The 26,290-nt window shown below is 40.5% G+C and overlaps 2 protein-coding genes across 12 annotated transcripts in view; one reads left to right on the top strand and one right to left on the bottom strand.

Moving 5' to 3' along the window:
- The window catches only part of MBTD1 (mbt domain containing 1), a 74,232-nt gene extending 70,648 nt beyond the window's left edge, over nucleotides 1-3,584 (bottom strand). For 3 of the 11 annotated variants that reach the window (XM_064271243.1, XM_064271242.1, XM_064271250.1), the window contains exon 1: nucleotides 2,960-3,177. In XM_064271243.1, coding sequence (XP_064127313.1) covers nucleotides 2,960-2,980 — 21 coding nt within the window. In that variant the 5' untranslated portion in view covers nucleotides 2,981-3,177. Of the gene's footprint in view, nucleotides 1-2,299; nucleotides 2,364-2,959; nucleotides 3,178-3,243 lie in introns of those variants that run through there. The other 8 variants (XR_010318361.1, XM_064271244.1, XM_064271245.1 and 5 more) reach the window with 6 other exon arrangements.
- Nucleotides 3,585-3,711: 127 nt separating this feature from the next.
- The window catches only part of UTP18 (UTP18 small subunit processome component), a 42,477-nt gene continuing 19,898 nt past the window's right edge, over nucleotides 3,712-26,290 (top strand). Inside the window, exons 1-10 of the mRNA XM_003414612.4 lie at nucleotides 3,712-4,050; nucleotides 5,669-5,781; nucleotides 7,848-7,946; nucleotides 9,142-9,209; nucleotides 13,002-13,090; nucleotides 14,764-14,889; nucleotides 14,988-15,162; nucleotides 22,482-22,582; nucleotides 22,804-22,894; nucleotides 26,050-26,173. Coding sequence (XP_003414660.1) covers nucleotides 3,712-4,050; nucleotides 5,669-5,781; nucleotides 7,848-7,946; nucleotides 9,142-9,209; nucleotides 13,002-13,090; nucleotides 14,764-14,889; nucleotides 14,988-15,162; nucleotides 22,482-22,582; nucleotides 22,804-22,894; nucleotides 26,050-26,173 — 1,325 coding nt within the window. The remainder of the gene's footprint in view (nucleotides 4,051-5,668; nucleotides 5,782-7,847; nucleotides 7,947-9,141; nucleotides 9,210-13,001; nucleotides 13,091-14,763; nucleotides 14,890-14,987; nucleotides 15,163-22,481; nucleotides 22,583-22,803; nucleotides 22,895-26,049; nucleotides 26,174-26,290) is intronic.

Below are 26,290 nucleotides of genomic sequence, written 5' to 3' on the forward strand. Positions count from 1 at the left end.
CTTACTTGTCATGTCCCACCTCAAATTCAGGGTTTATTTAAATAAGTTTCCTTCTCTCCCTTTCCCTTCCCACAAAGTAAGAGAAAGTCCAAATTTGTGAGGAAAAAAATTCTCGCAGACAGCTTATTCAAGAATTATGATTAGATTTTTAAAGCCAATCTGCACTCTTTATATAAAATCAAAGTAGTCTTAGACAGCTAAGAATGCCCTGGTGTTAGACATAGCTTGTTGTATTTATTTTACGTCCTTCCTCTTCTACTGGGCTGATGTTTCATCTCCCTTTTAGATGTGAAACCCTGAAACCAATGATATATACTGACTGGCCTGACTTGAAATTATAAGTGAAAAGATTAAGTTTTATAATACTAGCAAACATTTTAAATTGAGAAACAAAGAGCAACCCCAAGAATAGTAACTTGCCTACAAATGTGGTCATTCAGGCCATTGAACACCCTTGGCTTTTAGTGTTTCAGTGGTTCAGTATTATAACATTAACAACATTTTTATTTCTGAAAGTTTTTCTTTTCTTGATCCTTACAATGTTTTTAAACAATATAAAATAGTTTTGTTTTAATTTCCAATGTATCTAAGGAACTAAAAGCACCTAAACATCTAGGAAGGTTCAAAAACTAATCAGGCCAATATATACCCAGTCATGACAGAATTTTACCAGCGTCGTCTTTAAAAATAAAACCAGTTGTTCCTGTCTAGTATGTTCAGAATGCAAATATCTCCAAAGTCAGTCAACTTAAGTCATGACAGTTCATGTCTAAAGGAAAACAATGTGCAACTCCATAGTAATTAAAACTTTAAAGACCCAACCATACAGTCCCCCCCCCACTATCCAGTATTCAATTCCATGTTAAATCCTAATAATTATATTTAGAGAAAAAATTGTATTTCAAAGTGTCCATAAAATAAAACACTGGGCAGTTAAAGGAAACAGTCTAACATAATACTTAAGAACACTTACTCAAAAATTTTCCTCATATTTTGGGAGGTGCCCAAAAGCCTTGAGTATGGGGTTCTGTACAAATACAAGTGACTTGTTATTCAGAGAAAGGAGGTTGTGCAAAAAAAAAAGCTATTTTCTTTCTAAACACTCTTTGGTATTGAGGTAAGCAAGAACAAAAACACAGTCTAAGCACACAAGAGAGAAGCAACAGTCTCTTTTAAGTCACGAAAGGGGGGTGGGAAAATATCTGTGCTCTCACATTTTAAACAGGGACAGGAGAGCTTAAACTGAAGCAAAAATTTATTCTCTAGGTTTTAGACTTGCTACGTTACTTCTATACTACATCTGTTATGTCCTAACTCCCACTTTACCATATTAGGAAGAGAAAACATTTGCCCCAAGATCCTTTTGCCAATAAAACTACTTTTGGAGGCAGCATAGCTCATCAAGTGAAAGTAAACATTAGAAAATTGCAAGTGACAACAGCTTAAATCAAACTACCGGGAAACCAAATTACCGCAACTATCAAGTGATAAATACCAGTCATACTACCGTATGGTCATACTACTGTATGGAATGTTTAAAATATTGCAAACGCTAAGCAAATATTAAAGTGCTGCATCAATTCCAGATCTCATGAAAAACAGGGCAGTCTAAGAAAAAAAAAAAAAAGAATGAACTACAGAGGAAGGGGCCTTGGAAGGAAGGCCAGCTTGCAAGGAACACATAGGTTAAGGGTCGGGGTAGAGAAGGCGCACTTCTTCTCAACATCCCTCTACCAAGAGATGCTTGTAACAACTTCAGCACTACCCACTACCCCCCATAGACGATTTTAGGCTTCCTTAGGGAAAAGGATTTAGGCAACACACAAATGTGCTTTGAGACAGGAGAACTACGGAGATAATGCTGAAATTTCTAACTTTAAAAAGATGCACTAGCCAGAGAAAACAGCTGTGAAATCCCCAAAAGGCCCAATTCTCTAGCTTTTTGTAAAAAAACAGCAATCATCTTCAGACATGTAAGCCAGGACACCTGAAAGTGACCCAGCGAAGTTTTTGGCTGGCCCTCACTTATCTCTCAAACCTTCCTTCCCCTACTTCCCTGCTGTTCTTTCCTGGCACACAAAATATATAGGCCAATGAGCGGTGGGTGGGTGAGGAGGATGTGAGAAAAAATTTGAAAAGTAAAAAAAGGAGCAACTTAACAAGGACACTGAATGAGACTGAAGGGTCTAATAAGGGCAAGCAAACACAAACAAGAACTACTGGAAAACGAAACGGGCTTTCCTGGGCAGTTGCGACCGCTCGGTGTTCCCAGGGTTTAAGCAGAGGTCAGACTACCTACCACTTGTCAGAGAGGCTGCAGAGGGGACGGCTGCTTGGGGTGACCTCTAACGTCTCTTCCGACTCTGAAACGTTAGGATTCTCATTTCACAAAACAGAATTCAATGGTCACAGAAGCCCACCGACTTAAAGCCCTTCGAGCCGAGGGCCTAGGCGGCTGTTTCCCAAACACCACTCCCACCTCTCCCTCCCACACGTGCCCACCCCGCCCCCTTTCAATATTTCCACCTCCACGTGCGAAAGGCCTCGCGGCACTGACCCCAAAGCAGATAGGCGCCTCCCCCCTCAGGGGACTAAAACTGTGCCTCCTCCGAGGGGAATGAGGGCTCCACTCTCCCACCCCGGGCAGCTAAGAAAGGGAAAAGTCCCCCATCCCGCCAACCCCCCACGTCAGAACAGGGGGAAAGGGGGAAAAAGAGAAAAACTTTCTCCAAATTTCCTCCCAAAGAGTGGAGGGGGTAGAGAGAATCCCAGCGAGGCCGGGGCGGAGGAGAAGGGGGGGAGGGGAGCCCTTGAATCGTTTAACGGCCAGTAGGGGGAGGGGGAACTCCGGGGGTTGAGGGGGCGTGGGATGGAGAAACAGGCCTGGGAGCTGAGGTCAGAGAGCTGCAGGCGTCCCCCCCACCTTGCACACAAAGCGGCCGCCGCGCTCGGCTCTCACCAGATCCTTTGTGTTTTCCATCAGGGCCTCATGGGTAGGGGTTGTCCGTGCTCCCCAGGCCCGCGGCGCCCCCTCCCCGCGCTGGGGGCAGGCGCCTCTACCCGGGACTGCAGTGACCACAGGGGCCCCCAGCTGGGCCCAGACCGGTGGCAGCTGCGGCAGCCCCCGGATTTCCCCCCTTTAACTCGGGTGGCCCCAGGATATCAACAACATTAGCATAGCCCTCCCTCCGCAGCGCGCCTGCGCCGTGACCCGCGCCCCGATTGGCCCACTTCCCTACATACCCTCCTTTCTCTCTTCCAGCGTGGGACCCTCTGCAGGCGCCGTACGCTAAGGGCCGTACCAAGACGAAGGGGTGGAAAAAGAAATCGGAGCTTTGGTTAAGCCAGGTGCTTCAAGTCAAGAGCAAGAGTGAAAGTTTCATTCAGTCATCCCAGTTCATACTCTGGCTTTCTAGTACTCCTTTCAAGGTGCTGCAGCTGCAACGTTGTGTTGGAAAAATTTTCCACTCCTGTCACGCCGCTTCCCCCTACACCCGGAAGATTGGCCCTCCCGGAGGAACTCCCACAGGGGGAGGGGCACACGAGGGGAGTGGGCGTTACGTAGGGAGGTAGTGTTGGGTCACGTGCTAAGAGGCTGCGCAGGCTCCTTTCGGCCTCCCCCGGGCCTCTGTGGCAGCAGAAAGCAAGGCGTCCCGGCGCATGCGTAGTGAGGTTCCACGTGAGCGCCTGCGTTTCTTCTGAAACCCAACGATGCCGCCGGAGCGAAGGAACCGAATGAAACCGGACCGGCGTACCAGAGGGAAGCCAGACCGGAAGACTCCAAGGAAGCCGAACCGGAGAACCGGAGCGAGGCCGGACGGACCGGCCCCAAAAGCTGCCCCTTCATTCCAGCGGAAACCACCGGCCCGGCCGAGCGCGGCGACCGCTACAATAGCAGTCGCTGTGGAGGAGGAGAGGCGGCTCCGGCAGCAGAACCGTCTGGCGTTGGAGGAGGACAAACCGGCCGTGGAGCGGTGCCTAGAGGAGCTGGTCTTCGGCGACGTCGAGGACGACGAGGAGACGCTGCTGCGGCGTCTTCGGGGCCCGCGGGTGAGGGAGGCCGCGGCGCGCGGGCTGGGCGCGCTCGGGCGGGGCGCGCGGAGGGCGGTGAGGCTCCGGGGGCGGAGCCTGGGCGACCTGCGGCGGCGGGAGCGCTCAGGTGGGAGGGCGCCGAGAAGGCGGGCGCCGAGGGGCGCCTCCGTGCGGACCTCGAGTCCTGCCTGGCTCCGAACTGAAAGTCCCGGGAGGGCGGAGACCGCGCCTTTCTCCGCCCCGGTGGCAGGCGCTCGACACGAATGTCGTGGTCGGGAGCATCTTTCGCGGCTCTGCTTAACTCTGCCAAAACTCAGTGTTTTATCCAACTGGGTGGGTCACCTCCCTGAGTCGCCTGCCGAGCTTGTTAATATGGATTGCGGAGTTCCACTGTGTTTGTGGAACTAGAATTCGTGGCCACGTTCCTGGGGATCTATTTTAGCAACCTCTCTAGGTGATTATTTCTCGCACCAACTTTTGAGAAGTACAGTGTATTCGTTTATTCAGCAAGTATTTGTGATCCTGTTGGGTCCAGGTACTCTTTAGCAGTGGCAGGCTGGGTGATTGATTTTAATTTTTTACGCTCAAAGAAGTCATTCTTTTTATTCTGTATTTGGCTTTTATGCTCAGCCATTGTTCTAGGTGCTGGAGGAGACGTAGTAATGTTTAACACTGTCAAGAATGCTTGTTTTCTTGTAGCTTATGTACTATTGGTAGAAACGAGATAAAGGAGATAAAAACATGGGTAAAATTTAAGTATGTTGGTGACCAAAGAGATTAAAAAAATAAAGCATTCAAGGAAGGGGGTAAGTGTTGTGCAGGACACTGAAATTTTCTATAGAGTGGCCAAGGAGAGCCTCCCTGAGAAACTACTCAGTAGACGTTTGTTAAATGAATGCTGATCCTGCAGGTGTTAAGTACGCTCAAAACCCCTTTGGTGCTGTGGGAGAAGCTGCTGAAATCTACTTGGAAGGTAGAGCACTAACGCTGGAAAAATGCTCAACAGTGTGTCAGTTCTATAGTGAGGAGAAAGAACAGTCTACGTGGAGTTAAGACTTGTTGGGCTTTGAAGGATCATAGGCCAGTCATAAATTATCGTGCGATTTGGGGAAAGCTCAAGCTTGTTTCAGGGGGTGTTCTGTGATCTAGATTTAGGTTTGGTAGTATAAAGTTTCTTAAAGAGGTAGGGCTGAAAAGGGTTAAGAGAAAGGGAAAAGAGGTATTTCTAAAAATATGAAATGGGGATTAATTGTAACATTTAATTACGTTATTTTGTCTTTACTGCTAGTCTTTCTCTAGTCCTGTAATTTTGGTACTGGAATTTTTCCTGCTCTTCATCTGCCAACATAACCTTCCATTGTTCTTGTCTTGATTTGTTCCTTTCAGTACCTTGACTTTCTCTCCTTAACTATTCATCTTGCCTCGCTCGCCCTGTCCAGGCTGTGGTGCCATTTTCTGGCCTCCTCGTTTTCTGCTTCTGCCTCTAGCACTTGTAGTGGCAACATTCCATTCCGTTATTTTCATCAGACGGCTGCAAACACAAAACATTTTGCAAGCCATATAACTACAAGGTGTGTGTCTTTACCGTCATGGGATATGAAAAGCTCAGTGCTTCAGAGCGTTTTGTTTTCTCTAGATTCAAGTACATGAGGACTCTGGTGACTCAGAAGTGGAGAATGAAGCAAAAGATAAATTTCTCCCTCAAAAGAAGCCAGTTTGGGTGGATGAAGAAGATGAAGATGAGGAAATGTAAGTTGCATGTCTTTTCCAGAATTTGTCTGGACACTGGAAAAGTTATTTTGCAGGTTTTTAAATTCTTTTTATGAATACGTAATCATGTGAAGATCTGAAAAATATAGGCATTATAAATACAAATAAAATATAGTTATGGGAGTTAAGATATCAATTTGAAAAATACAGGAAGAATAAGAAAAAAAGTCACGATCAAGAGAGAACCACATGTTGGCATACTTCTTTCCTTCTCTTTTCTATGCTGTACAGAGTAGTTGAGGGCACAGTGTTTGGGTCAGACCTGAGTTTGCCTCCTTCTTTGGCCAGATCCGAACTATGTGGCCTGGGGCAAGTTTGGAACTTAGCTTTCCCTGTTTGTAAAGCAGGGGTAATAATAGTAACAATATCAGAAAGCTATTAGGATTAAATGAAACAGCGTACGTAGAACTCTTAGCATAGTGCCTAAACTGAGGAAAGGCTCAGAAAAATATTAGCTAGCATGCACAGTATGTGTTTTATTAGTTGAGAAACTGCAGTATATTTTTTGATTTTTTTCGTACTAGATGATACATTGCAGGCATTTCTCCCCATATCAAGCATCTCTTCCCTTGTTTTAAAAGAAACTTTTATGAGTGTTTTCAATGGTTACAGTGTAGTCAGTTATATGAATTAACTGTAATTTTTATAGCTCTTTAATGTTGACAAAAACATCTTTGCACGTAAATTTTTGCCTACTTTATTATTTCCTTAAAGATTCTTTGAGGTGGGAATCCTTAAGCACAGAATGTTTGATCAATTACTTGATGAAAAAACATTTTTAAGGCTCTTGATGAATACTGCTAGACTGTATACCATGAGGTAGTTACCTTCTCACTGAAAAGAGTCCGTCACTGTCTTCTCAGAATCAGTGATTTATCTTTCTTCAGATTTGGTTAGTTTGATGGGTGAGAAATAATACCTTTACTTTATTTGTGTTGAGAAAATGCTTTTGTTCTTGGTATTTTTTCTCGTAAGAATTATGTTTTTCCTCATCTCTGGGAGACTGTTTATTAACGATTTTAATGTATCAACTCTTTACGTACTGAGACTTCCAAATCTTTATACGTTAGATTTATTGCAGATTTTTCTCCCAGCTTTCTGTTGGCTTTTAAGTTTTGTTTGTAATTTTTTTAAGAGTACAAAATATATATAGTTTTAAATTATAAAATCTGTGAATCTTTTTCTTCATTGTTTTTAACAGTAAAATCTGTTAGAAAAAGACAAACGTTTGCCTTTTTTTCCCTTTATACTATGTTGAATTTGGCTTTTATACGTTTAATTCTTTGATTTACCCAGGATTTATTTTAGTGAATGGTGTAAGCTGTGACTAGATAAGCTGTTATGAATTTGAAGTATTAGCTCTCCCAAGGGTAAACTCGATGATTTAAAATACTGGAGACTCTGTTTTGGGGAAAATGACGCACATATGTGTGTATGAAATGTTTCACATCTTACAAATCTTGACATGTATTGTTCAATTAGACGTTCTCTCAAAATACTAAAGGCAACAGGTATTTGTGTTGACTCTGTAAAAGTCATTTAAAGCTTGTTTTTTCGCCCCTTTTTTTAAAATTGTGCTCTTAGTGAAAGTTTATAATTCAAGTCAGTTTCTCATACAAAATTTTATACACACATTGTTATGTGACCCTGGTTGCTCTCCCTACAATGTGACAGCACACTCCTTCTTTCCACCCTTTATTTTCCGTGTCCATTCAACCAGCTCCTGTCCCCCTCTGCCTTCTCATCTTGCCTCTAGACAGGAGCTGTTCACATAGTCTTATGTGTCTACTTGAGCTAAGAAGCACACACCTTACCAGTATCATTTTATGTGTTATAGACCAGTCTGATTTTTGTCTGAAGAGTTGACTTAGGGAATGATTTTAGTTTTGGCCTACCAGAGAGTCTGGGGGCCCTGACCTCTGGGGTCCCTCGAGTCTCAGACCATTAAGTCTGGTCATTTTACTAGAATCTGAGGTCTGCGTCCTGCTTTTCTCCTGCTGCATCAGGGATTTTCTGTACAAGCATGCTGTTTTGATCTCTTACAGGGTTGACATGATGAACAATCGGTTCCGGAAAGATATGATGAAGAATGCTAGTGAAAGTAAACTTTCAAAGGACAAGCTTCAAAAGAGACTTAAAGAAGAGTAAGTGTCTTTTTAATGTGATTTACCAAGAGGTATTTATAACCAAAGGTGCCCTGGTGGTGCAGTGGTTAAACGCTCAGCTGCTAACTGAGAGATTGGCAGTTCAAACCTTCTAGTGACTCCATGGGAGAAAAGACCTGGCAATTTGCTTCCATAAAGATTTATAGCTCAGGAATCCCCTTGAGGGACTTCTGCTCTGTCATGTATAGTCGCTATGAGTTGGAATGTCTCGATGGCACACAGAGTTTATAACCAATAGTTTATTTTGGTTTGCACAGTCTTTGGTTATAACAACTTGGGTAGTCGAATTTCTCTTTAGACACAGTAAAAGTATTGGTGTTGGAGGAAATCGCTAAATGTCAGTTTTTTTGGTGGGGGGGGCGGTGGAGAATACAACAAACAGAAAGGAAATTTGGGAAAAAAACTAGTGTCAATATAACCACATGATGATATTGTTTATTTGCTTGTTCATTTTTTTATTGTGAACCATTTTTTCTACAACTGTATACTGTGAAACTTTAAAAAAAAATTTACATACCTGCCAGCTGCATTAATTAATTTTTAATATTTTGCCACGTTTGCTTTATATATGTGGAGTTGGAGTGTGTGTGTTTTCCCAGTCTGTTTGAGAGTAAGATGCAGACAACGGTACATTTCCCCTCTAAATTCCTCAGTGAACATCGTCTAAGATTAAGGGTATTTTCCTTCATGTCCACAATACCATTGTCGCACCTAACAAAATTAATACCTAATTGGCAGTCCATATTTCTTCTGTTGACCTAGGGTTCATGTGTTATATTTGGAAAAGATGAAGTTTTGTATATTCTTAGCAACATGGTAATTTTTTTTCAGACCAGTTCTGTCATGTATTTCTCTATGTACTATGACGTTGGTTTATAACCATGAAAAAACTTCCTAATTTGTTCCCCAAGATTTGGGATTAGTTCATAAGAACAAATAAGAGAGCCATGTAATGAGACACAAATAATTTAATAAATACATATGAAGGACTACTTTAGATGGTCAGCAGTTCATGAAAGTTTCCAGTATAGGCAGGCTGGGACTGTTCTGTACGCGTAGCCTTTCTGATAGGCAATACTTTCTTTAGAAGAGATTTCTGTATATGCTTCCAAGTGTTATCTAACCTAGACTCTTTAAATGTATCACACAATTGTATTTTCCTACCTTTACTTAGATTTCAGCATGCAATGGGAGGAGTACCTGCCTGGGCAGAGACTAATAGGCAGAAAACATCTTCAGATGGTAAATATCGATATCTGTGTTTAAAGCTAGGAAATAAATTCCTATTCCTGTTCTGTCATCATTTGAGCTTTCTTATGAGGCTTTTCGAAACCTGGTGTTTTCAAATATTATCTGATTTTGACATCTGGTATTTCCCTGGGCGAAACCTTTTTCCAGTTTTGTAAGGGTTACGTAATAGCATATTCTTTACCATAGGGTGGGTGGATTTTATGTTTCTTCCTCAACATAACCATGTTACATTACAGCATGGGATTAAGGAAAGATGGGTGGTGGTGTTCCTGCTTGATTCAGAATCCCTTCTGAAGACATTGACAGCTAATCTGGATGTCTGAAATTGATAATTTTAGAATGTAGCGTCTATAGAGCCACAACATTTTAGGCCTGTGTAATTATTGGTTAAGGTTATGCTAGCTGTTGAAAGACAAAAATCTCCAGATACCAATGGCTTAGTTCTACAAAAGTTGTTTTTTCATGCACATAAAATTGGGGTGGTGTGTATTCTATTTCAGGACCCAAGTTTATAGAGGTTCTGCCATCTTCAGGCTGGGTGTTCCAAAGTTGCCCAAGATTTTGACGTCCATTTGGCTTATGGGAGAAGACAGAGAGGCTCACCCAAATGAGGTTTTTAGGGGTCTGTCCTAGAAGTTGTACATATTTACATTTTATTGGCCAGACCTCAATTACAAGGCCACACTAACTACATGGGATGCCAGGAAATGTAGTTTGCCTTTGTACCCAGGAGAAAAAGCAAATTAATTCCATCAACAACTAGCCAGTCTACTATCATCTGGGATATTCTAGTATAATACCTTCATTTTACAAATGAAGAAAGTGAGGTTGAGAGAAATAAAATCTGTGCAAAATACACTTACTATTGGCAGAATAGTGACTACAAACCAGCTTCACGTTTATCTGTATTATGTTTTTCTATCTATAAATGCCTCCTTGAGTATCTTTAAAAGAGAATTAACCCCCGTTTTAGGTGCCCTGATGGTGCAGTGGCTAGGTGTTCGGCTGCTAACCAGAAAGGTCAGCAGTTCGAATCCACCAGCCGCTCCTTGGAAACCCTATGGGACAGTTCTGTTTTGTCCTATAGGGTCACCATGAGTTGGAATCAACTCGATGACAATGGTTTTGGTTTTGGTTTTTGATATCCCCCTTTTAAATATTATCGCAATACTATCATCACACATGTCCAAAAAATCAGTGGTAATTTCTTAATGTCATAGATTGGTTGTTGTTGCTCTTGCTTCGTTAATTTGTCATCCCTTTTTTAGCTTGCTTTGTTTTCTGGTCGGTTTTCATAGTGCTTTTAAATCTGGCTTGATGTCTTTTGTAAGTTTTGGAAATTCTTGGTTATTATCCTTTCAAATGTTTCTATTCTAGTGTCCTTTTCTTTCTGGGAGATCAGTTACATGTATGTTAAGTGTTTTTAACTTACTCCGTGTTCTTTTTTGTATTTTTTTATTTCTTTGAATATTTTTCTGATCCGTTTTGCATGCCACTGATTCTACAGCTAATTTTGATATGCTGTAAAAACCATTCACTGGGGTCTTAATTTTAATTATTGTGTTTTTCAGTTCTAAAATTTCCAATTAGCTCTTTTTTTTAATAACTTCTGGTTCTCTGGCGAGGAGCCCTGGTGGTGTAGTAGGTAAAGCGTTCAGCTGCCAATTGAAAGGTCGGCAGTTCAGATGCACCAGCCACTCTGGGAGAAAGATGAGGCGGTCTGCTTCCGTAAAGGTGGTTGTCGTTGGGTACTGTTGAGCTGCTTTAGACTCACAGTGACCCCGCGTGACAGAATAGAACCGCCCCGTAGAGTTTCCTAGGCTGTAATCTTTATGAGAGTAGATTGCCAGGTCTTTCTCCTGCAGAGCTGCTGGGTGAGTTTGGACTGCGAACCTTTCAGTTAGCAGCTGAGAGTTTAACCATTGTACCACTGGGGGCTCCTTTTGTAAAGATTACAGCCTTGGAAGCCCTATGGGGCAGTACTGCTGTGTCCTGTAGGATCACTATGAGTCAGAGTTGACCTGATGGTAACGGGTAGTTCTCTGGCTAAATTCCGAATTGTGTCTTTTGTTATCTTTCAACACATTAAGCATTATGTATGTGTATAATTTTTAGTTATTTTGTATTGTGCTTTAAGTGAAAGTTAACAAATCAAGTCAGTCTCTCATGCAAAAATTTATACACATCTTACTATACAGCCCTAATTGCTCTTCCCCCAATGAGACAGCGTACTCCTTCCCTTCAGTCTCTCTCATGTCCATTCGGGCGGCTTCTGGGCCCCCTCCGCCCTCTCATCTCCCCTCCAGACAGGAGATGCCAACACAGGCTCATGTGTCTACTTGATCCAAGAAGCCTATTCTTCACCGGTAACATTTTCCATCCCATGTTCCAGTTCAATCCTTGTCCGAAGACCTGGCCCCGGGAATGGTTCCTGTCTCGGGCTAACAGAAGGTCTGGGGACCATGACCTTCAGGGTGCATGTAGTCCCAGTCTGACCATTAAGTTTGGTCTTTTTATGAGAATTTGGTGTCTGCATCCCACTGCTCTCCTGCTCCCTCAGTGGTTCTCTGTCGTGTTTCCTCTCAGGGCAGTCATCAGTTGTGGCTGGGCACCATCTAAATCTTCTGGTCTCAGGCTGATGTAGCCTTTGGTTTATGTGGTCCTTTCTGTCTCTTAGGCTCATAGTTACCTTGTGTCTTTGGTGTTCTTCATTTTTCCTTGCTCCAGGTGAGTTGAGACCAATTGATGCATCTCAGATGGCTGCTTGCTAGCATTTAAGACCTCAGACGCCACTCTCCAAAGTGGAATAAGCATAATACTTTTCAAGTTTGTCTGGTAACTCCATTATCTGGATCTTCTGTGGGAATCATCTACTTTTCCAGTTGGTTTTCAGTCAAGTTAGCTTATCTCATTAATGATGACTTAGTTACTTTTCATTGAGTGCTGAACATAACGTGTGAGAAATACGTTGATTAATTGGAGGCCTAGGATTATGTTATCTTTCTGTAGAGAGTATTTGTTTTTTTCTTGTAGCTAACGCGGCTGGACAGGGGATACTAACAATCCCAGAGCTGCTTAATCCAGTGATGAATTGTGGTGATTCAAAGCTGAGCCTCAGTCCCTGGAAGATTTTCTTATAAATTATTTGATTTAACCCTTAATTCTAGGGTGTTGTATTTTGCCACCCCAGTACAAAGTCTGGGTGGTTTACCAGAGCCCCTCAACAAACTGAGAGGGCTCCCAGCTCTAGGTTTTGTGCTTTAGCCTCGTGAGTCTTTTAAAAACTGCTTGGCTTCTCTACTAAAACTGTTAGTTATCTCTGCAGGAGAAGCAGCCCTATTAGTTATCTTTGAAGTTATGGTATACTGTGTGCTAACATTGGTCTTTTAGTTACCCACAAGTTCTAGTTCTTTGTCATGTGTGTTGTTAAGCTTAACCTGCTGTCCACCCTGTTGCTAGTTTTGCCATAGTTACGCACTGCCCTTTTTAAATTAAATGCTGCCTTTATTTCAGCTTTATTTCGTCTATTTTAGTTGCTGTGTGTCTGTGTGTCTTTCTTTCCACAGTCAAGTTTTAATGTTAACCATTTATGTTGAGCTCTTTATCATTTTTTTTTTCTTTTGAATATATTTTGCTGTTTGGCTTTGACCAATTGCACCTTTTGAAGTGATTGGGGTTGGAAGGCTGGGAGGGAAGTTGAAGTGTGAAATACAGAAGTTTGGGGTAGGAAAAGGACAATTTCATTGATTCTAAAGATCAACCTTGTGGGTTTGTTTGATTTAGATGAAAGTGAAGAGGATGAAGATGACTTGTTGCAAAGGACTGGGAATTTCATATCCACATCAACTTCACTTCCAAAAGGAATCTTGAAGGTGAGAGCCAGTGAAGTTGGGGCCTGTCCAGCTACTTGCCTCCTAAATTCAGTCTGGTTCCCAGTTGTAGGTATATGGGTTTTTATTATCAATGGGATTAAATACGTTACTATCATTTTATCTTTGTAAACGTTTGCTACTTTTTTATTTCTTTTGTGAAAGTGATTAGGAGGTGTTATGTACCCAGGAGTTGTCCAGGAATCCTGTTTGATTTCTCCTTTTGCATTTCTCATTTCCATTGGCATCACCCTAGTGCATACTGCTATCACTTGTCGCTTGATGTACTGTAATAACTTTGTGACTTGGTTTCCCCACTTCCATTTTAATTCTTCCTAGCCTGATCTTTATTTAGTAGTCAGAGGGATCTTTTAAAAATGAAACATCAGGTCATATCACTTTTCATTTTTCTTGAAAAACTTCTGAATTCTTTACCATAACTACTCTTCATAGTCTGACTTGTGCCTGTATCTTCAACCTCACCTCAAACCTCTTTCCACCTTATTTCACTTCTTGAGGCTCTCAGGACTTCTTTCTGTTACTTAAACATGCCAAGTTCTTTCCTGCCTCTGAACCTTTGCTTTTGCTGTTCCTTCTGCCTGTTCTTCAAGCATTGCTCATGGGCTGGCGCGTTCTTATCTTTCAGCCCAAATGGCACCTTAAGAAACACCTTTCCTGGCCATCATATCCAAAGTGGCCTATACTAGGTACTTTTTAACTCATCACTGTGTCTAGCTTGTTCATTGTGGTAACCAAGTGCCTACTTAACACGGTGCTTCAGTTAATTGGTCAAATGAAGAAATCTTTCTATGACATAGGTATTTTTCCCCATTATAAAATGATGGTATGTGTCCTGTAGGGCTGCTGTGAGTCAGAATTGACTTGATGGCAACTGGTTTGGTTTTTTTTTTTTGGTTTGGCTTGTATCTCTCGATGGGGAGGGAACCAACTATTTTAAATTACTAGGAGACAGTAACTCCATCTCTTTCCACCTTATGAGGACAATTCATTCAGCTCCTCATAGGGTAAATTCACCTTCATTGAAAATGTAATTAAAAATTATATATAATCAGTAAGACATGTATATATATATATCAGCATATACATATAATATTTTATACGTAGTTGGAATTTTAATGCAGAGAAGGAACTCATAAAACCAAAAGAAATACCCTAAAATAGTCCAAATGATGCATGAGATTATCATTGCTTAAACTAGCAACCATGTACCCTGAGATGAGAATGTGAGCAACCCTATCCAGCCACATAACTAGCAATGACCACACAGTAGTCCTCCTTTTGTGCTATAAATGCCAAGGTGCAAAAGTAGGAGTTTTAAGTAAAATTTCTATGGAAGTCAAGGTCTGGTAATTTAAATGAGTATATCTTGGGGAAGTGACTTTATAATAGTGTTTTAAGAATGCTTAATAAACCTAGACTTCTAGACGTGGAGAGGACCTTACTGATTCAGACCTTTTGTTTGACAGATGATAAAAGTGGAACCTAGTATAGCAAAGTGACTTGCTAGTTGGTGTCAGTGGTAGTCTTCTGGTTGCCATTCTAGTGCACTATCTTTTTTATAATATAAATAACTTTATAGTATTTATTTTTCATTGTTTAAGGAAAACATGGTAACCCATTTGAATAGATACAGCTCCAGCTTTGTTTTTTCATAGATGAAGAACTGCCAGCACGCTAATGCTGAACGTCCTACTACTGCTCGGATCTCATCTGTGCAGTTTCATCCTCGTGCACAAGTTGTGATGGTTGCCGGGTTAGATAACGCTGTGTCGCTGTTTCAGGTACGCATTTTTAAGTGAGGATTTATAGTGCAAGTGTTTACTACCAGGATACAGCATCCATGGCAGTAATCAAAAGAAACATTTTATTTCCTTAATAGGTTGATGGAAAAACAAATCCTAAAATCCAGAGCATCTATCTGGAAAAGTTTCCAGTATTTAAGGCTCGTTTTAGTGGTAATGGAGAAGAGGTTTTAGCCACGAGTACCCACAGCAAAGTCCTTTATGTCTATGATATGTTGGTCGGAAAGTTAATTCCTGTGCATCAAGTGAGAGGTAAGGTTTCTCTTGAACACACAGCCAGTCATTGCCCCCAGCCCAAATTTTTGTCATTATGTTGTTGAGATAATATGCTTGAATGAAACCGGTGAAATGACTTACTTATTGAGTACTTACTATCGGGAAATCTTAATATGGAAATATGTGTTCCCCAGACCAGAAAATAGTTGCACATAGTTGGCTGTAAAAGTAGCTGTTGATACAGCGGGAAGAGCATGAGCTTGGGCACTAGAAGGCCCAGGTTTCACTTTTTTGGATAAGTTGTTTAACCTCTGATCTTCAGGAAATTTGGATATTATCTAGTTTTAGTGGTTATTATAGTAGAATTTTGGTTCACATTTAAAGGAAATAAAGCATTGCTTTTGGAGTTGTGTAATGTATTCTAAAGAGCTAACTACTTAGAATAAACTTTATCAGGTGAAAATTTATCTTCTACCTTGCCCGTTCTTCCCCTGTGCGCTCTTCCCCCCCATTACTACGAAATATAGTGACACTTTCATGAATCGTTTGGGAACTAAAACACTTGTACCAAGGTTGGCTGGGTTAGTGTCATAAATCTTGGGAGGCAGTGGTAGCATATGGTATAGCTTACTGGCAGCTTCCTTATTAAACTGCACGTGTGTGGGGCTGTAAAGGACAAGGGCAGCTCTGGACAGCCATTTTTCTCTTGCTGGTTGAAAGCAAATAAGGCCAACTCTAGAAACAATTGTGATATTTATCTTCAGTGTTTCCAGCCTTGTCTTTCCTGTGTTTTTTGGCACCTTTAGTGAGCCTTTCCAAGTAGGTGCTGAGTTTACCTAATCATGCTTCAAACCAGGGCATCTTAAACTTTAATGTGCAGATGCATCACCTGGGGATTTCCTTAAAATGCAGACTCTGATTCAGGAGGTCTGGGGTGGGGCCCCAGATCCTGTATTTCTAATAAGCTCCTAGGTGATGCTGATGTCACTGGTTCTTGGATCTCACTCTTTGTTGAAAAGTCTTAAACCACCTCCCCATATTGAAGCAGAAAACAATATGTAGTAGTTGTTTTTACGTATTATTTCACTAAAAAGGAATGGGCTATGGTCCCTCTTTGCCTTGCATCCCCTTGGGAAAGACAAGCCAGTGATTGGCCAAGGTACATGTGAGTGATCTTTACCCTGGGTCTTTCTCGTGCACAGGAATGTGTATCAGGTTCTTTTGAGACATGGTTTTCATCTTTCTCTCGTAATGTTTTCGTTGTTCCCTCAGTGAGCATTGTTTGGGCATAATAATAATAATAGTGATGATTATGTAATGATTACGTGGGGGTATGTTACTGAGAACTCCTCTCAGTCTCCCATCAGTATAAAACACCAAGGGGAAAGCTTGTCAACTAGTTAGGATATAAAGCCTTGTACATATGTGAACTCTTGGTTATCATAAATGCTAGCTTGAAAAACGAAGAGTATAGAAGAGTATAGTGGTGCATTCCATTAACCCATTAGGGGCTCATAATCTGGAATCCACGGACCTTTGCAGTTTTCTGACTAATCCAGGGATTCGTCAAGTTGGATTGGGAAAAACATTACATTTTTATTTTTGTGAATCTCTAACTGAAATTGAACATTTCTTTCAATTATGAGTGTATACAAACATAATTCTGAGAAGGGGATCATGTGCTTCACCAGACTGTCAAAGGGTCCATGGCAGAAAAAAAGGTTAAGCACCCAGATTACTAGTTCAAAGTCCAGAACGAGTTTCTGTTGCATCATTTAAAAAGACAGTTGTTAAGAAATTTGTCTTGTTCTGGATAAACATTTAACAAAAGGAATTTGACCATTTAGGAATCCAGTTAGTTGATCAGGCAGCCCTTTTGATTGTAAGCATTAAGGTATGGCAACCTCTGAGCCTTGGTTTTCTCTTTATAAACTCAGAGGGTCAAATATCAAAAGAGCTCCTAACCTAGTGCATGCCACGCGGTAAATGCTCAGTAAATGGTAACTGCCATCGTTGTTACAAACAACATAAAATTTGTCTGATCGCAGTCAATCCACTCTACCTTCCTATCGAACTAGGCTTTATTCTAATTAAATCAGTCACTCCTGTTTTTACTAATTGTTCAGTAGTTAACCTGAAACTGATCCACAATTGAATATATCTGCTGTTTTTAAAACATTGCATTTTCTTTCCTGAGGCCGTATTACAAATTTATTCTGATCCCTATTTTGAGATCACCATACATTAAGTACCTAAAATCAAAATGGCTGCCTGACCAACTACTGTGATTTGATTCCTAAATGGTCAAATTCCTTTGTTAAATGTTTTTTCAAATCAAGACAAATTTCTTAAGAATTGTCATATTAACTGATGCATTTGTAAAGAGCAATTATAATGCTGATATTAGAGTTTACTATCACTATTTTTTGTGCTGTCTAAAGCAAAATGTTAGTAGTAGTATGCACTGTAGGCTTTGGGTGAAAATACAGTCATCTTATTTTTCTAATGAACTGCTAAAGCAACCGTTGTCTTCATTTGTGGGAATTGAAGTGTTTCTTTCTTGAGGAGAACCTCCCCTTCTGAATTGCCCAAAGACAATAGGTTTATCAGGCCAAAAGAGTAAGGTCATCCAGCTAACTGCAGGCAGAGAGAACAGTGAAATGTGTAGTGAGTCCTCTGGCACTTTGCCCATGTTGTTGTCACTTTGGGTTTATGTTCACACGGGCCCTACACAACGTGATGGAACTTTGTTCCCTGGTGCTCTGAGGATACCTGTGCAGTCTGTATTCCTGCCAGGGCCGCACTGGGGCAGAGCTCTAGGCTCCAAGGTTAATACTTCTCAGTTCACTCTCATGTTCTCACTGCCCAGTACTTGCTATCAAGGTTAGGTGTAGAGGGCTTCTAGCTTTAGCCTCACACTGTGCTACAATTAGCCTCCCTCTTTTGTTCCACTATCATGTAGTGATATTTTTCTTACACTTAGAACTACGTGTCTGTCAGTTTGTCACACTGTGGGGCCTTGCATGTTGCTGCGATGCTGGAAGCTATGCCACCAGTATTCAGCTACCAGTACGGTCACCCATGGAGGACAGGTTTCAGCTGAGCTTCCAGACTAAGACTAGGAAGAAGGACCCGGCAGTCTACTTCTGAAAAGCATTAGCCAGTGAAAACCTTATGAATAGCAGCGGAACACTGTCCGATATAGTGCTGGAAGATGAGCCCCCCTCCGGTTGGAAGTCACTCAAAAGACGAATGGGGAAGAGCTGCCTCCTCAAAGTGGAGTCGACCTTAATGATGTGGCTGGACTAAAGCTTTCGGGACCTTTATTTGCTGATGTGGCATGACTCAAAATGAGAAGAAACAGCTGCAAACATCCGTTAATAATTGGAACCTGGAATGTACAAAGTATGAATCTAGGAAAATCGGAAATCATGAAAAATGAAACGGAACGCATAAACATCGATACCCTAGGCATTAGTGAGCTGAAATGGACTGGTATTGGCCATTTTGAATCAGACAATCTTACAGTCTACTATGGTGGGAACGAAAACTTGAAGAGGAACAGTGTTGCATTCATTGTCAAAAAGAATGTTTCAGGATCTTTCCTGAAGTACAAAGCTGTCAGTGATAGGATAATATCCATATGCCTACAAGTTACAAGGAAGACCAGTTAATATGACTATTATTCAAATTTATGCACCAACCACTGGGGCCAAAAATGAATAGAAGATTTTTATCAGCTGCTGCAGTCTGAAATTGATTGAACATGCAATCAAGATGCATTGATAATTACTGGCAATTGGAATGCAAAAGTTGGAAACGAAGAAGGATCAGTAGTTGGAAAATATGGCCTTGGTGATAGAAACAATGCCGGAGATCGAATGATAGAATTTTGCAAGACCAACAGCTTCTTCATTGCAAATACCTTCTTTCACCAACATAAACGGCAACAATACACATGAACCTCACCACATGGAACAAACAAAAACCCAATTGACTACATCTGTGGAGAGAGACAATGGGAAAGCTCAATATCATCAGTCAGAACAAGGCCAGGGGCTGACTGTGGAACAGACCATCAATTGCTCATATGCAAGTTCAAGGTGAAACTGAAGAAAATCAGAGCAAGTCCACGAGAGCCAAAATATGACCTTGAGTATATCCCACCTGAATTTAGAGGCCATCTGAAGAATAGATTTGACGCATTGAACACTAGTGACCAAAGACCAGACGAATTGTGGAATGACATCAAGGACATCATCCATGAAGAAAGCAAGAGGTCATTGAAAAGACAGGAAAGAAAAGACCGAGATGGATGTCAGAGGAGACTCTGAAACTTGCTCTTGAGCATTGAGTAGCTAAAGCAAAAGGAAGAATTGATGAAGTAAAAGAACTGAACAGAAGATTTCAAAGGGTGGCTTGAGAAGACAAAATAAAGTATCATAATGACATATGCAAAGAGTTGGAGGTGGAAAACCAAAAGGGAAGAACACACTCAGCGTTTCTCAAGCTGAAAGAACTGAAGAAAAAATTCAAGCCTCGAGTTGCAATAGTGAAGGATTTTATGGCGAAAATACTAAACGATGTAGGAAGCATCAAAAGAAGATGGAAGGAATACACAGAGACATTATACCAAAAAGAATTAGTAGATGTTCAACCATTTCAAGATGTGGCATATGATCAGGAACTGATGGTACTAAAGGAAGAAGTCCAAGCTGCTCTGAAGGGATTGGCGAAAAACAGGGCTCCAGGGATTGATGGAATATCAATTGAGATGTTTCAACAAACAGATGGCAGCGCTGAATGGTGCTCACTCGTCTATGCCAGGAAATATGGAAGACAGCTTTCTGGCCAAATGACAGGAAGAGATCCATATTTATGCCTATTTCCAAGAAAGGTGATCCAACCGAATGTGGAAATTGTAGAACGATACGAATATCACACGGGAGGAAAATTTTGCTGAAGATCATTCAAAAACGGCTGTGGTGGTATATCGACAGGGAGCTGCCAGAAGTTCAGGCTGGTTTTGGAAGAGTACGTGGAACCAGGGATATCACTGATGATATCAGATGGATCCTGGCTGAAAGCAGAGAATACCAGAAGGATGTTTACCTGTGTTTTATTGACTATGCAAAGGCATTTGACTGTGTGGATCATAACAAACTATGGATAACACTGCGAAGAATGGGAATTCCAGAACACTTAATTGTGCTCATGAAGAACCTTTCCATAGATTAAGAGGCAGTTGTTCGGACAGAACAAGGGGATACTGATTGGTTTAAAGTCAGGAAAGGTGTGTGTCAGGGTTGTATTCTTTTACCATACCTATTAAATCTGTATGCTGAACAAATAATCCGAGAAGTTGGACTATGTGAAGAAGAACTGGGCATCAGGATTGGAGGAAGACTTATTAACAACCTGTTATGCAGATGCCACAATCTTGCTTGCTGAAAGTGAAGAGGACTTGAAGCGAACTTACTGATGAAGATCAAAGACCACAGCCTTCAGCACGGATTGCACCTCAACATAAAAGAAAAATCCTCACAACTGGACCAATGAGCAACATTATGATAAACTGAGAAAAGATTGAAGTTGTCAAGGATTTCATTTTACTTGGATCCACAATCAACAGACATGGAAGCAGCAGTCAAGAAATCAAAAGATGCATTGCATTGGGTAAATCTGCTGCAAAGGACCTCTTTAAAGTGTTGAAGAGCAAAGACGTCACCCTGAAGACTAAGGTGCACCTGACCCAAGCCATGGTATTTTCAATCTCATCATATGCATGTGTAAGCTGGACAGTGAATAAAGAAGACCAAAGAAGAATTGACGCCTTTGAATTGTGGTGTTGGTGAAGAATATTGAATGTACCATGGACTGCCAGAAGAACGAGCATATCCGTCTTGTAAGAAGAAGTACAACCAGAATGCCCCTTAGAAGCAAGGATGGTGAGACTGCGTCTTAAATACTTTGGACATGTTGTCAGGAGGGATCAGTCTCTAGAGAAGGGTATCATGCTTGGCAAAGTACAGGGTCAGTGGAAAAGAGGAAGACCCTCAACAAGGTGGATTGACACAGTGGCTGCAACAGTGGGCTCAGGCATGACAACGATTGTAAAGATGGCTCAGGACCAGGCAGTGTTTCATTCTGTTTTGCATAAGGTCGCTATGAGTTGGAGCCGACTCGACGGCACCTAACAACAACAATAGAACTGCACCTGTATGTTGTAGTCAGTACATAGGGTTTGCCTAGAATTTGGGTTTAAAATTACCGTTAATAGGAATAGATTCATAGAGGGAAGCTGGTCATCAAGAGAAGTAATCACAGTGATTGGAAATACATGTCTCAGTAGATTTTGAGAACACGAGTCCAGTCATAGGAACTAGAGTGTAGTCTCTTGGAGGCAGAACTAGAGTGCGATGTCCAGTTTATAGTGGTGTGAACCATCTTAACAAAGACTGTTAACAGAGTAGAGATGGTCTGTATGGAGCCTTAACCAGCATTTTCCAAGGGGAGCAATGTGTGATGTATTCTTTAGGGGAGTAAGAGTACTTCCTGATATTTTTCTAAATCCCTTTTCTTTGATGTTTTTCCTCTTCCCATCCTCCTCCTTGGGTACCTACTTCCTTTCCCTGAAAGTCACCAGTTGTACCTGTTCTTTGTGTATCTTTTCCATTAGGCAACTTTTTAATGAGTTACTTTGCTCCGTAAGCATTCTGATATCAGAAGGGTTTTCCTGCATAGCAAATATGAACCTTTTAGGCATGGAAAAGGGACATGGCCTTCTGTAAGAAAGTAAATTGATTCTCTGGTTTATATATTTAGCTCATATGGCTTGGCTACATGATTCATATCCTGAGAAGCTAATCAGCTTTTGAACATACTGATACTATGTGATTTTTTTTTTTTTAGACACAAGATTAAGAACTAGACTCCCATTTATCATGGAATGCTTAGTAGATGGCTAGCAACTAGGTTATGTTGCCGGTGGTATTATTTTCGGCCGTCTCTAACTGTAGTACATTTCTAGTAATAAACTTCGTGATTAAGAAGTATAATTTGTCCTTTTAATTAATTAGAGGCATTGCTGCTTACATTGGTAAAATAAGTTGATATGTTTACTATGTGGAGACTGGATATCTGGCCTGTAATTAAAATGATGAATGTTAATCAGGAAAAAGAAATTTGCTAAGCACTTTCTTAGTGACCTTCTATTGGGCCATGCTTAATAATGCAAAGGGTCAGAATTGCTCAATGTCTGAGCCTCGGTTTTGTTAAGAAACTCTCAATTGTCAGTAAAAGACAGGATTGTTGAAAACCATGTTAATCTATATTAGATCTATCTCCTTCCTTAGGTTTGCAAGAGAAGATAGTAAGGAGCTTTGAAGTCTCTCCAGACGGGTCCTTCTTGCTCATAAATGGTGTTGCTGGATTTTTTCATTTGCTTTCCATGAAGGTGAACCATTATTAACTGCTGGTTTTGTCTGCCTGTCAAGTAGAGGGGCACAGGTGGACTTTGGGAGAAGCTTTGGGCAGTTGGGGAAGATCTTCTGAGCATAGGGGGAAAAAAGTTGAATAGATGCTGGAAGATAGAGGTGTAGATTGTGTTTATTCTACACAGTGATTCTTTCATGTACTTCCTAACAATTTGGTAAGTAATGCTTATCATTCTTTTAGACTAAAGAGCTGATTGGTAGCATGAAAATTAATGGAAGGGTTGCAGCATCCACATTCTCTTCAGATAGTAAGAAAATATACGCCTCGTCAGGTAAGTTAACAACATGAGAGACGCTTTGGGTGTGTTTATAGTCCAAATTCAACCAAAAACGATTGGATTTTAGACTTCCTTGTTTTGGTAAACTGGAGCCCTGGTGGCGCTGCAGTTAAGAGCTTGGCTGCTAACCAAAAGGTTGGCAGTTCAAATCTACCTGCCACTCCTTGGAAACCCTATGGGGCAGTTCCACTCCGTCCTATAGGGTCTCTATGAGTCAGAATTGACTAGATGGCAATGGGTTAGGTTTTTTGTTGTGGTAAGAAAATCACTTTTATTTTTAAAGTCCATTTTTCATTGCCACTGGATTTTTCATTTATTAGTAATAGGGAGGGGCTAACAGTGTTAACGTGTACTATTAACATGTTTGGGGAAAAATGGTCAAAGATGTTTTTAAGAAGATGATTCATTTTAGCTTTCTTACTGTCTTTTTGAAAATTAAACTTAGAATTATTACCCCTTTACTTAACAGCAGTACCTTGGATAGTACCTTGAATTTTCATTATTGACTGAAAGCAATTCAGATCTCATTCTCTGTCACATTTCTATAGCACTATTGTCCAGTTCTTTATCTCCCCAGGCAGTCTATTACTCTTCTACCTTTCTGAGTGTCTCATCTTTTTTTCCAGACAATTTTTGGAGCTAACCTGCAATCTATGCAGAGCTTTTTTACATTATTTTATTTTACTTTAACCGAGAGTTTTGATACTACAATTTTTTTTTAAAGACTAATTAAAAAAAAAGAACCATTAATTTTTATTTGTCTTTGTTTTATTTTTGTTATAGAATCAAACTTTCACAAAATTGAGTTGTTTACATTTGTATTTTTTTTTAAATCAATTTACATAAGATCGATAGCATTTATGTTCCCTATATTATACTAGGATTTCTGAGAGGTAATGAATGAATATTCCCTACCATCCTGATGAAATGATCCCTCGATCCTGGGAGAGCCAGAGTCGGGGAGAAGACATAGAGGGTGAGCTGAGGTACTGAAGCATCCTGTTCCTGTCACGGGGTGACGATGAGGGAAGAATCATATTCATAGTTACAGCTGCTAACATGGGGTGTTTACTGTATGCCACATTTTCTTTACCTGGGTCAGTTTTTGAATTCTTAAAACATTTCTCTGAGTCACGGTTATATGAGTAACTTCCCTAGGCCATGTGAAGTTAGGTGGAATGGAAGCCAGGCTACTAAAGACTTTTTAAAGCCAAGTACAAGAGCTTAGATTTAATGTGATGGGAAAATAAGAGCTAGGCTTTGACATGACATGTTGAAAGCTTAACTTTTGAGAAGATTATCCCCAAAACTTTCAAAATTAGGATCATTGGTCCTTCAGTAACTTTTTGGGGATTTGATGTCTAGTGTAAAAGCATTGTGAATATAAATGAGGGGAAAATTCAGCATTAGTATAGGCAAGTGAATTGGGTGAAGATGAAAATATTTATAAATTTGGTCACTATTGTGCAGGCCTAATTTGCCATGAGAAAGGTCTTAAAAGCAGTGAAGAGAATAATCAAAAGTAAGTTAGGAATTGCTTATATTATCATTTTGATTCTTGTTCTCCTTCCACTCCCATTCCTCCGCCTCTTCATGTGACTGGCATATTTTATGCGACTGGCAACATATTGTTCATACTATTTTGTTGCACATAAAGAGTATTTTGAGGTAGTAGGGAGAGTTGAAGAATTAATTTACCATTTATCTTTTCAAAATTTTAGTGTTTTTCTCTTTTTCATTGCCTCTTTTGCTCTGTGTTTTTATCAACTCATAACTATTTATGGCCTTACTTTCTAAATGATGTTCCCATCTTTGGTCTCTTCCCGTTTTAGTCTATTGCTAGACTTATCTCTAAATACCTTCCTTTATCATAACATTACCCCACAGGCAACCATAAGGCAAGGGCTTTTTAATTTGGCCCCATTCAATTTTTCCAAATATATTTTACTACTACGTAACCTGCACCCTAGCCTAGGACATTTTACTTGTCAAGGAGATAGTTGAAATGGTGAGATTCGTTAAATTCTCACTGGGAAAATAAGAGTATAGAAGGGTCAACTTTGGAGCAATATCCACAGAAAACAAAGAGGTGGGATAGGTAAGCGAGGAGCTGTCTTTGAGATGGGTGTAGGATCATTGTAGGAATCTATGGGTGTGGGGAAGAGGGTGATTGTCAGTATTGATTGTTAAATGATAGAGAAAAAAGAACAAGGATTGATTTTGGCGATTAGATGGACATTTTCATCATGAAAATATTTGGCGTGTTTAGATTGAATATCCTATTTTATTTTGTACATACTCTTATTTAAACTATTTGTGTTTATTGCTCACATTTAGTGTTTCATGATATTTAAGTAACTTGGTAAAAGGTAATACATGTATACCTTCTTAATTAAATTGTAAGTTTCTAGTGGTCTGGATCATTTTGTTCTTCCTTTGCTCCTCCATCGTTATGATTATTGTCATTTTGGTCTTCTAAATCACCTAGCCTTACATATTAAGTAGTCTAATACCTGTTGATAGGTGTTAAGAGCTATGCTGACGGGTATTTTTTTTTCTTTTTCCTGAATTCCAGTAATTTGTCTGAAATATAGAAGCTTTATGTATAAGGTCAGCTCAAGCCAGTAGTCTTTGTCATTTTCACTCTAAACCTAAAGGTATTGTTTATTAATGAGTAATTGAGGAATACAGCCAGAATGCTCCTTAGAAGCGAGGATGGCAAGACTTTGTCTCACATACTTTGGACATGTTATCAGGAGTGACCAGTCCCTGGAGAAGGACATCATGCTTGGTAAAGTAGAGGGTCAACAAAAAAGAGGGAGACCCTCAGTGAGATGGATTGACACAGTGGTTGCAATAGTGTGCTCAGACATAGCAATGATTGTGAGGATGGTGCAGGACCTGGCAGTGTTTTGTTCTCTTGTAAATAGGGTCTCTATGAGAACCAACTCGACAGCACCTAACAACAACAATAATTAAGGGTGGAGTTTTCTGTATATGTGAATGTATATAAGAAATACTTTTAGATTAGTTTTATAGAACTAGGAGATTTTTTAGTAGGTTTTTATTTTTAGTTTTTTCTACTGTTCATTTGCCTTTCAGTTTTAAAGCAAAATTAAGTAGACCATCATCTTGTCTTTTTAATGCAGGGGATGGAGAAGTTTACGTTTGGGATGTGAACTCTAGGAAATGCCTTAACAGATTTGTTGATGAAGGCAGTTTATATGGATTAAGCATTGCCACATCTAGGAATGGCCAGTATGTGGCTTGTGGGTAAGTAAAGAGAGGTGCTTGTAATACAACCCTAATCTTATTGTGGTTATGGGAAAATATTAAAGAATAGACTATACTAGATGGTACGTGAGTAGTTCTGTTTATAAACCATTTAGT

The sequence above is a fragment of the Loxodonta africana genome, chromosome 18 (assembly GCF_030014295.1).
Source record: "Loxodonta africana isolate mLoxAfr1 chromosome 18, mLoxAfr1.hap2, whole genome shotgun sequence".
Lineage (NCBI taxonomy): Eukaryota > Metazoa > Chordata > Mammalia > Proboscidea > Elephantidae > Loxodonta > Loxodonta africana.